This window comes from Chiloscyllium plagiosum, unplaced genomic scaffold (genome assembly GCF_037043375.1).
Source record: "Chiloscyllium plagiosum isolate Xiang-an unplaced genomic scaffold, Cpla_swu_hap1 HiC_scaffold_21, whole genome shotgun sequence".
In the NCBI taxonomy this organism is placed as follows: domain Eukaryota; kingdom Metazoa; phylum Chordata; class Chondrichthyes; order Orectolobiformes; family Hemiscylliidae; genus Chiloscyllium; species Chiloscyllium plagiosum.
In genome coordinates, this window is record NW_028270159.1 from 48,518,564 (window position 1) to 48,531,610 (window position 13,047).

Below are 13,047 nucleotides of genomic sequence, written 5' to 3' on the forward strand. Positions count from 1 at the left end.
GGCCATTGCCTGGAACTTGTGTGGTGTGAATGTTACTTCCCGTTTTTCAACCCAAATCTGGATATTGTCCAGGTCCTGTTACATTTGAACATGAATTGCTTCAATATCTGACAATAATGCTAAATATTGTGCAATTATCAATGAACATTCCCACTTCTGACCTTCTGATGGAGGGAAGGTTATTGATAAGGCAGCTGAAGATGGTTGGATCTGGGACACTATCCTGAGCAACTCCTGCAGAGATGTCCTCGAATTGAGATGGCTGACCTTGAACAACCAGAGCCACCTTCCTATATGCCAGATATAGCTCCAACCAGCAGAGAGTTTTCCCCCCGATACTCATTGATATCAGTTTTGCTAGGGTTCCTTGATGTCACAATCTGTCAAATGTGGTCTTGATGTCAAGGGCTGTCACTCTCCCCTAATCCCTGGAATTTAGCTATTTTGTCCATGTTTGAACCACAGATGTAATGAGGTCAGGAGGAGAACCCAAATTGGGAATCACTGTGCAGGTTATTGCTAAGCAGATGCTGCTTGATGGCACTATTGATGGTATCTTCCATGACTTCACTGGGAGTAGACTGATGGTGTGGTATTTGATCAAGTTCAGTTTGTGCTGCCTTTTCTATATAGAACATACCTGGGCACTTTTCCACATGGGGTAGCTTTGGCTAGTTAAGTCCTTCAGTTTTCCTTCAACACCACCTGAATGTGTACTCCCAGCTCAAAAATGGGCCTCACTGCGCTCTTGCTTAATGATTGCAAATCGGAAAACCTGCTTGGTTTCTGATAGTCCTCTACTCCTGGTTCCAGTTCTCTTACACCCTCTGGTAGATTCTCTTCCTAGGTCAGAGTGATTCCCAGGCTGCCTGATTTACATTTACTTTTCAGTTTATTTACACTCTTCTTAAAACAAATGTTTCATTTATCTTAAATTTAAAAGTTTTAATTCCCAGCAAAAGATACTCCTTAATGGACAAATCTTGACTTTAGATATTCACAGTCGAGCGTGTGTTGCTGGGAAATCAGAGCAGGTCAGGCAGCATCCAAGAAGCAGGAGAATTGATGTTTCAGGCATATGCCCTATATCAGAAATCTTTATGCCCGAAGTGTCGATTCTCCTGTCCCTTGGATGCTGTCAGATCTGCTGTGCTTTCCAAGCGACGCACTCTCGACTCTGATCTCCAGCATCTGCAGTCCTCACTTTCTCCTTTAGATCTTCACAGTACAATCTAGATGAAAGCCCAATAAGCCTGTCTCCCAAATGTAAACTCAATCATAATCTTAATTGTATTTCTCATTCCTCAGTAAGAAATCAACATGCATCACAAAGATGCTCAAGAGCTTTATTAACGATAGCAACAAAACCTCTATAGCATCTAAATTTAACTGAACACAACTTATATTCGTGAAAACAGTTTGCATTGACTGCTACCGCATCTTAAAGGCATCATTCAGGCCATCATGCATTTATGTAGTTTCCATGTTTTTCCTGCTGTATATGCTGCCCTTTTTGTGGAATATCAGAAAGACATCCCTGTAAAAAAAAAATCACGATGCCGGAATAGCTTGTATATGAATTGACTGCACTCGTGGGCAAAAAGATCTGAAAAGGTTTTTAGGGATAGTTTTCCAGCTGCAGGAGAATCTGTGAGGCATCTTTAGCTAACATATCAATGTACTGATCCAGCAATCCTGAAACTGAATTTCACCAATCATCAGTCCATGTTCTTTATTTCCATGCAATGACTATCTGATTTTCTTCAAAATCTGACCATTCCTTCTTAATGTTCAGTAGATTCATAGAATATAAAACAGTACATCATAATACAAGCCCTTCAGCCTTTGTAGTGCTGATCTTTTATCATATGCTAAGATCAAATTAACCTACGTACCCTTCATTTTACTAGAATCCATGTGCCTATCCAAGAATTGCTTAAATGTTCCTAATGTATCTGACTGTAGTACCACTGCTGGCAGTACATTCTGTGCACAAACTACTCTGAGTAAAGACATCTCCCCTAAACCTTCCTGCAATCACCTTAAAATTAAGCCCCCTCATGAAAGACATTTCCATCCTGGGGAAAATAAAAGTCTCTGGCCATCCACTCTATCTAAGCCTCTCATCATCTTGTACACCTCTATCAAGTCACCTCTCGTCCTTCTTTGCTCCAATGAAAAAAGCCCTAGCTCTCTCAACCTTTCTTCATAAGACAAGCCCTACATTCCAGGCAGCATCCTGGTAAGTCTCAGCTGCACCATCTCTAAAGTTTCCACATCCTTCCTTTTAATGAGGCGACCAGAACTGAATACAATATTCCAAGTGTGGTTTAACCAGTGCTTTATAGAGCTGCAGCATAATCTCACAGCTCTTAAACTCAGTCCCCAGTTAATGAAAGCCAAAACACCATATGCCTTCTTAACACCCTATCAACTTGGGTGGCAACTATGAGGGATCTACAGATGTGGACCCCAAGATCCCTCTGTTCCTCCACACTGCCAAGAATCCTGTCTTTAACCTGTAGTCTGAATTCAAGTTCAAACTTCCAAAATAAATCACTTCACACTTTGCCATTTGAACTCCACTGGTCACCGAGCTCTAGGCTGAATACTTTCCATCTACAACCTCTCTCTGCCTTCAGTTCTATATCCAGACAGCCAAATTTCCCTGTATCCCATACCTCTTGCTTTCTGAATGAGCCTACCACGGGGAACCTTATCAAATGCCTTGCTAAAATCCATGTACACCACATCCACTGTTCTACCTTCATCAATGTGTTTTGTCACATCTTCAAAGAATTCAATAAACCTTGTGAAGAATGACCTGCTCCTGACAAAGCCATGCTGACTATCTCTAATCAAGCTATGCTTTTCCAAATAATCATAAATCCTGTCTTTCAGATTTCTCTCCAATAATTTGCACACCACCAACATAAGACTGACTGGTCTGTAATTCCCAGGGTTATCCCTATTCCCTTTTTTGAACAAGGGAATAACATTTGCCATCTCCCAATCATCTGGACTACTCCAGTGAACAGTGAAGACGCAAAGATCATCGCCAAAGGCACAGCAATCTCTTTCCTTGTTTCCCATAGTAACCTTGGGTATATCGCGTATGGCCCAGGGGACTTATCTATCCTGTTTTTCAAAATTTCTAGCACGTCTTCCTTCTTAACATCAACCTGTTCGAGCATATCAGCCTGTTTCACACTGTCTCACATATGACAAGTCCCTCTCACTAGTGAATACTGAAGCAAAGTATTCATTAAAGACTTCCCCTACCACCTCCCACTCCAGGCACAAGTTCCCTCCACTATCACTGATCAGCTCTACCCTCACTCTGACCATCCTCTTGTTCCTCACCTAAGTGTAGATTTTCCTTAATCCTCCTTTTCATGCCCCCTTCTAGCTCTCCTAAGTCCATTCATCAGTTCCTTCCTGGCTACCCTGTAACTGTCTAGAGCCCTGTCTGATCCTTGCTTCCTCAACCTTAAGTAAGCTTTCTTCTTTTTGACTAGATGTTCACATCCCTTGTCACCCAAGGTTCTTTCACTGTGCCTCAGTGGGACAAACCTATCCAGCACTCGCAGCAAGTGCACCCAAAACAATCTCCACATTTCTGTTGTGCATTTCTCTGAGAATGTCTGCTCTCAATTTATGCTCCACAGTTCCTGCCTGATGGCATTGTAATTCCCCCTACTCCAATTAAATACATTCCCATACCGTCTATTCCTATTCCTCTCCTTGACTATTGTTCTATAAGAACTAATACAGTAGCGCCTCGACTTACGAACTTAATCCATTCCGGGACCCGGTTCGCGAACCGAAAAGTTCTGTGAACTGAATCAATTTTTCCCATAGTTCGGATAGTGTAAGAATGCTTGGAAGTAGCAACGAACGCTGTTCACAGTGCAAGCGCCAAAGACAAACTGAATGAGATCACGCGGGGCCCGAGAGCTTTTGCGTTCAACAAGCGCGTAGCAAAGCAGAACAATGAAACCACGTGGTCACACACAGGCTTTCTGCGTTCGTACCTTGATGCAAAATTTTATGTACAATCCTGTTCGTAAACCGATTTGTTTGTGAACGGGTCGTTCGTATATCGAGGCGCTACTGTATATCTCTTAAATAAAACCTTCATCATACCTTGTTTATCCCTTAGCAAGGGCGTAAACCCATGCCCACATATCCATTTGATTCATGTGCTGGAACATTGGAGGGTGTAATCATACTCTACAGATTTACAGTTGCTTCCTGACAGTTTACACTTGTTTTTCCCCCATTTTCTACTCAGCTTTTAGTTTCCATCTTTTTCTTAGATCCCTCCTTTCACCTTTAAGCAATTGTTCTCTGCTACCATGTTATAATACAGAAAACCAGTTAGTGATAAGTAGAACTGGAGCCAATCTTTAAGAATTGTATCAGCATTAACTTACAAACTTACACATTTTAAAAGCATTCTTCAGTAAATGCCCACCACCCTCACCCAACTGTCAGAATAAAAAACAACAGCAGGTTATAGTGCAACAGGTTTATTTAAAGAGCAAAGAAAAATGCAGCACAGTCACAGGCCCTCCGGCCCTTGTGTACAAAAACACTCTACACTTACAGAATCATAACCTTCCATTCCCTTCCTATTCGTGTATTTGTCCAGGTGTGTCTTGAGTGTTCCCTGTGATGTTCATTTGAGAAGAATAAATATTTAACTTTATCCATATTGAATGTACAGACACCCTCAAAGAATGTATGAACACCCCATGGAAGAGCAGCATAGAATATAAACATAGTGTGATGTAAGCTGTGGGATTTTTGTATATATTTTTAATATTATTTGTTATGAGTTTAAATTTCTAGTTTTTGAGTTGTTAACTGGTGGATTATTTGTATGTCTGAAGTTAATTTAAAAAATCACAAGCTTTTGGAGAGTTTCTCCTTCATCAGTCCCTTCACCTGACGAAGGAGCAGTGCTCTGAAAGCTTCTGATTTTAAATAAACCTGGTGGCATATAACCTAGTGTCATAACTTCATATCTTGGCCCACCCCAGTACAACACTGGCATCCCCACATCATGGCTTTCATCCAACTAAACATAATTAATAGCCAACTCTTCTTAAATAGGATTGTTGGATTTTTTTTCATCCATTTGAAGCAAATGAGGACTTCAGTTTAACACCTTAGCCAAGTTACAGTGACAGTACAACATTGTTGCTATTGTGCTGCAAAGTCAGTTTAGCCTTTCGAGTAGGACTGAAACCATCGACCTGATTCACAGGTGAGCATGCTTCCAACTCAGTGAGGAAAAACCAAATGATGTGGAAGAGCAGAGGCATTTGGTATCCAGATTCAAAAGATTTATTTTTAAAAAAACGTTTCCGTTGGATAGTGGTGTAAATAGCCAATGGGATGCTAGATTTTATGAAGAAATACAAACTTTTAAGTCGTGTTATTGAATATGTAAAATCCTAGTAAAATTGCAAAGAGCTCTCTGCTATTTATGACTTCACAGCAATAGAAGGATATGGGAATAATAGTGAGGGAATAGCGTAGATTTCCTCAGAAAATATTTCACAAGAAATAGGGTTGGCTTGGTTGGAAATCAGCAGATCAGGGTCTTATTTAAAAGGGATATTGAAAATTCTGATAGAATGGGACTTAGGAGGTGAAAACAAACTTCTTCCAATGATTGAGAAATCTAGAACAAGAGGGGATAAACACAAAACTAGGACTGCGATAAACCTTTTTTCACAGAGATTGAGAGCATGTTGAATGTAATACCGGATTGAAACAGAGGTCAGCTCAGCATTTAAGAATGAGTTGAATGTAATCAAAAAGGAAGGCTGATAAAGAAACATTGGGTTAGGCGGGGCATTTAGGACGAGGACTTCTGCTCATGAGAAGTATAAATGCCAACAGAACCAGGTTTGAGGTGAATGAGTTCTTTCTAAACTAATACAACTGTTTCCATTGATCAGAGTTAGAGTAGGGAGGGTGAGTAGGCAGTGGTCAGTGTTGTGTGTAATTCCAATCCTCTCTTCTGCAGATGAGTTCTATGAGGTCGAAGACCACGTCAGTGAGAGGCAAGCAGAGGTGCTGGCAGAGTTCGAACGCAGAAAACGAGCGCGGCAGATTAATGTTTCAACAGATGACGCAGAAGTGAAGGCCTGCCTACGAGCACTTGGAGAACCAATCACTCTTTTTGGGGAAGGACCAGCTGAGCGACGAGAGAGGTGATATTTAAATAGCTCTGCTGTGAACAAAAGCAGTCCTGGTATGGTGTGAATTGACTGTGTCATGTGGTGTTTGGCTTTGAGGAGCATTGATATTTACAGCTGGCTGAGAGTATTAGTGGGAGCCTTGGCTTTGAGGATCATAGAATTCATAAAATCCCTACAGTTGGCCCGACAAGTCCACACCGTCCCTCCGAAGAGTACCCCACCCAGATCCATTCCCCTACCCTATTACTTTACATTTCCCCTGACTAATGCACCTAACCTACACATCCCTGGACACTGTGGGCAATTTAGCATGGCCAATTCACCTAACCTGCACATCTTTGGACTGTGGGAGGAAACCCACACAGATACAGGGAGAATGTGCAAACTCCACATACACAGTCGCCTGTGGCTATAATCGAACCCAGGTCTTTTGGCACTGTGAGGCAACAGTACTGAGCTACCGTGATCAGTGGTCAGGGTATTGACTGAGGAATTGTCTGATGGGTTTGGCTGTGGTGAGCAACTTGGGGATCATGGGTAGTCTGGTGAGGTTGGCTGAGAAACATAGAAACAGGAGTGGGCCATTCAGCCCATTGAGCCTGCTCATCCATTCAGTTAGATCATGGGCTGGTTATCTACCTTAACATCACTTCCCTGCACATCTCCATATCTCTTAATGTCATTGTTTGCCAAAAAAATCTCTCAGTTTCTGTCTTGAATCTCCTCAATGATTAAGCTTCCACAAACCTTTGTAATGAAATTTCCAAAGATTCACTACCATCTTAGTGAAAAAATGCCTCCTCGTATGAATTTTAAATGACCACCTTTTATCCTGAGACTATATCCCTGTTTGTAAACTCACCAGGCAGGGGAAACATGTCTACTTCCATCCTGTGAAAATGTTGTCAGTTTCAATAGAATTCCCGCTTGTCTTTTTTAAACTGTAGAGCATGCAGATGTAGTTTCCTTAATCTCTCGTCAAAAGACAATACCCCATCTCAATGATTAATCTAGTCATCTCCCATTGTGCTTGCTCTAATGGTCATATCCTTCCTTAAATAAGAATGCCAACCTGTACACATTACTCCAGATGTTGTCTCACCAAGATTCTATTCAACTGCAGCAAGATGTCTCCTGTTTTCATATCCCCTTGGGATAAAAAAAAAATTAGTTGATAATCAACCAGTTCAGGTTAGTTGTGATATATATCTGTAGCAGGTGGGATTTGATCCTGGGCCTTCTGACCCTGAGTTAGGGATACTACCACTGCACCACAGGACTCTATTCACTTACAATGAATACCATCATTCCATTTGCTGCCTTAATTGCTTGCTGTAGTTGCATCCTCCCTTTTAGCAACTCATGACCACAGAAATCCAGGTTTCTTTGGACACCTGTATTTCCCAACCTCTTGCCATTTAAGAAATATTCTTTTGTTTTTCTATCGAAGTGAGTAACTTTACCCTCGCCTTTGTGTTGTATTCCATTTGGCATATTCTTGCCCATTCACTTAACCTCTCCCAGTTTGCTTGAAGCCCCCTTCTTCCTCACAACTTGCAGTTTTGTGTCATCAGCAAATTTGCAAATAATGTTGATCCCCCATCCAAATTCTTTATATAGGTTGTGAACTGCTGTGGTCCCAACTCTGATTCTTGCTGTACCCCACAGCTAACCGCCTTCTATCCTGAGAATGACCTATTTATTCCGATTCTCTGCTTTCTAACTGTTAACCAGTGCTGAATCCATAATAGTAAATTCGTTCCAATGCCATCCCTTAACTACAGTATAAGGAATGGTAGTTTGAGGCCAATCAGAGGCCATAGATTCAAAGTAATTGATAAAATAAGTAAAAATGGTATGAGAGGAAACCTTTTCCACAGCAGGTGGATAAGGTATGGGAATGCACTACTTGAGAGAGTGGTGGAGTTAGGATTAGTTGAAACATTTCGAAGAGAATTAGACAGTTTTCTGAAAAGGGAGTGAGTGCAGGGTTATGGGGAGTAGATTGGAGTTTGGAATTCTAAATTCTTCATTCTTAGAACCAGTGCAGACACAATGGGCCGAATGGCTCTTCTACACTGTAAGGAAAGGTAACCTGGTGATTTATGGTTGACCTGGTGGATTTGGCTCAACGGGATAGTAGTGTCCCTACCTCTGGGCCAGAAAGCTTGGGTTTACATCCCACGTCTTCCAGAGGTGTGTCATAACATCTCTGAACAGGTTGATTAAAAATATCCACATGTACATGCAGGGTAAACAGCATTTTGGAGGCTATTGTTTCTCTAATCAGCCAATCACTGCACAGCATCCACTTCCCAGATGCTGAACGTCCCTATATCCTTTCTTTGGACTGGGAATCCCATTTCTGAGCACAAGAGGGTGCTATTTGTCTAAAATCTGAATAAGAAAACAATCACAATACTTACAGTTAAAAAACAATTGTACTTTTAAAAAAATCCAAATGGGAACCATTTTATTTGACCATCTGATCAAAGGTGAGGTTTATCGATGTTCCTTCAAAGACAGTTGTCTCTCCTGCACATTCTGGGAGTAATATAAGATCTTAAATTCACTCATCTTTTCTCTTTACTGGTGATGACTGCTATTTATATTGTAGACTTCAGTATTTTTGAGCATTAGTCCTTACATCTTGCTCAGTCCAATAGATCCTCCTGCCCCCTTTCCTGTTTTCTCTCCTTCTCACCCTGTCCCCATCTGCCATTCTACTGCCCTCAAATGCACTTATTCACATAGTGATCGCCACATAATACAAGCTAATACTCAAATTCTGCAGATGGCGCAGTCAGAATTGAGTTCATTTGGAGCTTTCTTCTTTGGTTTTCTTATGACTTTTTATTCCCATCAAAGAGAGTCTGATTCTGAGATTGAAGTTGTGTTGACTGTTGAAGGAGATATACCATAGATATCCTGTTGGAGGTGTGCTGTCGGCCTACAGACTGCTGAGTTGTGCATTATTTTTCCAGGTTACGCAACGTACTATCTGTGGTGGGTGCTGACGCTTTGAAGAAAACAGAAAAGACAGAGGATGCAAAGAAAAGCCGACAGGAGGTATGGCACGCAAAATTGTTTGTGGTGTATTAGCAATGCATCTAAGTCATTGTCACAGGAGAATTTGATAGCAGGTGATGACCCCCTGACCCCAGGTGGGAAATCATAGCTGAGCCATTTGGCTAACCTGTAACACTAATCTGATATTTCTTTATGCCCAGCATCAGCAAACCTGGTATCACGAGGGCCCCAGTACCTTAAAGACCGCTCGTGTCTACATTGCCCGCTTTTCTCTGCCAAGGTCAGTTTCATCACACTGGCTGCTCTCTGAAATCGGGTAGGAATATGGAGGATCTCTAATTTGTTTTTCAAGAGTTGGGCAACCTGCGAATGAACATTTTGGGTCATTTGAATTTGCTTCTGTCCTAAAAGAGATTGTACTTAACAGTAAGATTAAATAATTTTCGAAATGTTGAGATTTTGATTTATATCTGTAAATCAAGCACAGATTTTGAGTGGTTTATATACTGGTAGTGATGGTGTAAGAGCTGCAGTAAGTCAGCACAGAGAATGGTGAAGAAAATCACATAGGCAAGGGAATGAGGCAGATACAATAGCTGTACCACCCAGAGGCTATGCTAAGTATTGCATGTACAATTTCTCTGTAGCTTGGTGCCCATAATCCCCCAACAAGCTTGGTTCATAGTGGAATGTGTGTTGGACAAACCTTACGAGAGAGTTGGGAGTGTTGCCAACTCCCCACCCCTACCCCAGCAACTCCCTCCCACTTCCCTGCTACAAACCGACCCCATAAACCAAAAGGCAAATTCAACAGGAACCTGTGAATTTCCCTGAGAATGACTAGGGTTAGGATCCAGTTGATGTGACGGGATGTAGTGCTGGTTTGCATTTATTTTGTTAAGATCATTTTTATTCTATTAGTGTGAGGTTGCATAATTGATGTGAGACTATGTATTCCACAATGCATCTAATACACCATATAGTGTTAACATCATCTTACTGAGTCAGTGCATCGAAACACTACAGCATTGGCACTATCTTACTGGATAAGTGTGTTTGAAAACATTGTACATCATTAACACCATCTTACTGCGTCAGTGTGTCTAAAACGCTGTCTACCATGCTAACCTCGTCTTACTGGTCAGCAGATAAAACTGAACAGCATCACTGTACTAGGACATTGTATAAAATGCATTGTGTTTGCTGGATGTGATTGTTTGACTGAGTTTTCTATTCTTTCTTAGAGCTGTGAAGCGACTGGAGGAAGCCCGGGCAAACAAGGAGATTCCAGAGGCTTCACGAACTGCGCGACAGCAAGAGCTCCACAAAAGCTTACGGGTAAGTAGAAATAAGTTGAACAGTTGAGGATCAGGAGCTAAATATATATCTGATGTGAAGAGCAGATTACAACCATTTGAGTTGTTATTGGGTACTAGGAGAAATGTCAGTAATGTGTTATTCTTTATGTGGGAGCATAGAGTGGGCTAGAGTCATTGAAGTTTTACAGCACCGAAAGAGGCCCTTAGGCCCCTCGCATCCACAGCAGAAGTCAAATATCCATCTATTTAATACTAAATAATTATAAATGGAAGAAAATATTGCTTTTTCCAAGCTCTGATATCTCATTTCCCTTAAACCCATTTTTAAGAAAAATGAACAATCTTTGTAATGAAGCCATATTATATTTCACTAAACTTTGAATCTAATTGTTATTATCTATCAAGGTGACAGATGTCAGTGCTAGGGATGGGCATATATGTGACCTCTGTCACCTTGTACCACTGCCAAGCTGTCTTGTGTTAGGTGTAAAGCTGTTTATGATATCCACAGCCATTACAAAGTAATGATTCTTCTACTGTCCATCTCATAAGTATTGCTTAGGAACAGCTCCCTCTATGTTTCTGTTATGTTCTGTTCCAATGTGCCGTGATGGCATTTTAATATTGCTGGCCTCTCCCAGTGCACTTTTAACAAGGAACTCTTATAGCTTAAAGAAACTAAAGCCTTTAATTCTGTTGATCCAGTTAGGATCAGAGATATCAGAAGTAAGAGTGTCATACTGAAAACAGTTACAGTACATAACCTCTAGCATGGCCCTAATTAAACTGGTACTTCAGATTTAAATTTCTGTTTGGCTGGCTGATTAGAATCCAGTATTGGACTTTGTGTCACTGTTAACTTTTGCATTTCCCCTTTTGTGTTTATACTACCTCATTGTTTTGTAAACATGGTACAGTTTAAATGCAAATTCTGTTTGTTTACCTAAGAGGACCATCCACACGCCCAGATATGCACACACCCCAGTTCTCACTCTGTTCTCATTGCAGGCCTTAAATAATTTCTGCAGCCAGATTGGTGATGACCGACCCATCTCCTACTGCCAGTTCAGCCCCAACTCCAAGCTCCTAGTTACAGCTTCTTGGTAAGACACAAGGGCATCAAAGCCGTGTAATAATATTCATTGGGGCTCATAAGTAGGTCAGTGGGTGGCAGGGCATGTCACGGAGCCATATAGATGGCACATGTTCCTGTTTCAAACCTTGGTTTTTACTGAGTTAGTTGATTCCACCCAGTCAGAGCAGTGACACTGAAACTGTTTCTAGATCTAGGGGTGAACATCATAAAATGAGTCAAGGCTCCTCGGGTGATTCATTGACATTGTTGGAAAATGCTGCGAGTGGATGGCAATGGGCTCAAGATCTGAACCTTGCTGCAATATTTTGCATGGTCACATAGTTTGTTCTGAATGTCCAGTTCTCACAGAAGGTAAGAGGGGACCAATAGTGGTTCACATGTAAAATGTGACTACTTGATTGAGGTGCCTAAGGCTTGCCTGTGTCCAATGCAGTTCACTATATTTGGCAAGGTAGGAAACTACTGAAGGAAAGGAACAATCGGTGACTTATAATAGTCTTACACTTTGTTCTCCTGTTTATTAATCTTGGGCCTGAGTTAGAAGGTCAGTGGTTCAAGACCCACTCCTTCAAAGCCTTTAGCACAATTATCAAGATTGTGTAGTTCAGAGGGGAGCGTTGCACTGTTGGAAATGTGGTTTTTGGGATGAGGCATTAAACCGAGGCCTTATTTGCTATCTAAATTTGCTCGAAATTATCTCCCTCCTACATGGACCTGGTATATTGATGCCTGACCAGATCGATGCAATGCATTTAATGCTACTGACTTGCAATATGGTGATTTTCTGCAAGTTCCAATTTCTATCTTTTATAATCTTGGTTCACGAGTGTAGAAGTATGGGAGACAACAACAGTGTGACACTGGCTGCATTGAGGTCTCTTTGGAGAGGTTCCTCTTTTCCTTTCGCCACTCCACAGAGAGAAGAGCTCGGAGCGTGTTCCCTAGCACAGCTACATTCAGAACTGGTCATTCAGACCTGGAAGATTTATTCAAATCCCACGTCAGAAATTGTGAAAACCTGTAATAATAAGGTAGTATTAGTAGTGGATCTACTGGATAGTTATAGAAAGTCAAACTTGTGGAGAACAGGATGTCGTTCTTACCTGGTCTGGTTTATGTGTGACTCCAGTTAACTCCTGACTGCCCTCTGAAATGGCCACTCCAATGTATTAAAACCACCATTAATTGCTATGATCTGCAAGGACTTGAATAATTCTATGAGCCAGTTAACATTTTCTCAAGGGCGTTTAGGTATAGTTAGTGAATATATATGGAGACCCAGTGACGTGCTTGCTTCTCTCTCTGGTCGTGAGGAATGGATAATCTACAGAATGGTTTTCCTGCTCAAAATAAAAACAAAAGCTGAGCTAATCCTTCCTAGTATTGC

General features: G+C 41.3%; 1 protein-coding gene across 1 annotated transcript in view; it reads left to right on the forward strand.

Moving 5' to 3' along the window:
• The window catches only part of prpf4 (pre-mRNA splicing tri-snRNP complex factor PRPF4), a 42,166-nt gene that overhangs the window by 6,260 nt on the left and 22,859 nt on the right, over positions 1 to 13,047 (forward strand). The window contains exons 3-7 of the mRNA XM_043719868.2: positions 6,041 to 6,227; positions 9,200 to 9,284; positions 9,446 to 9,525; positions 10,490 to 10,583; positions 11,573 to 11,667. Of these exons, the coding sequence (XP_043575803.2) occupies positions 6,041 to 6,227; positions 9,200 to 9,284; positions 9,446 to 9,525; positions 10,490 to 10,583; positions 11,573 to 11,667 (541 nt within the window). The remainder of the gene's footprint in view (positions 1 to 6,040; positions 6,228 to 9,199; positions 9,285 to 9,445; positions 9,526 to 10,489; positions 10,584 to 11,572; positions 11,668 to 13,047) is intronic.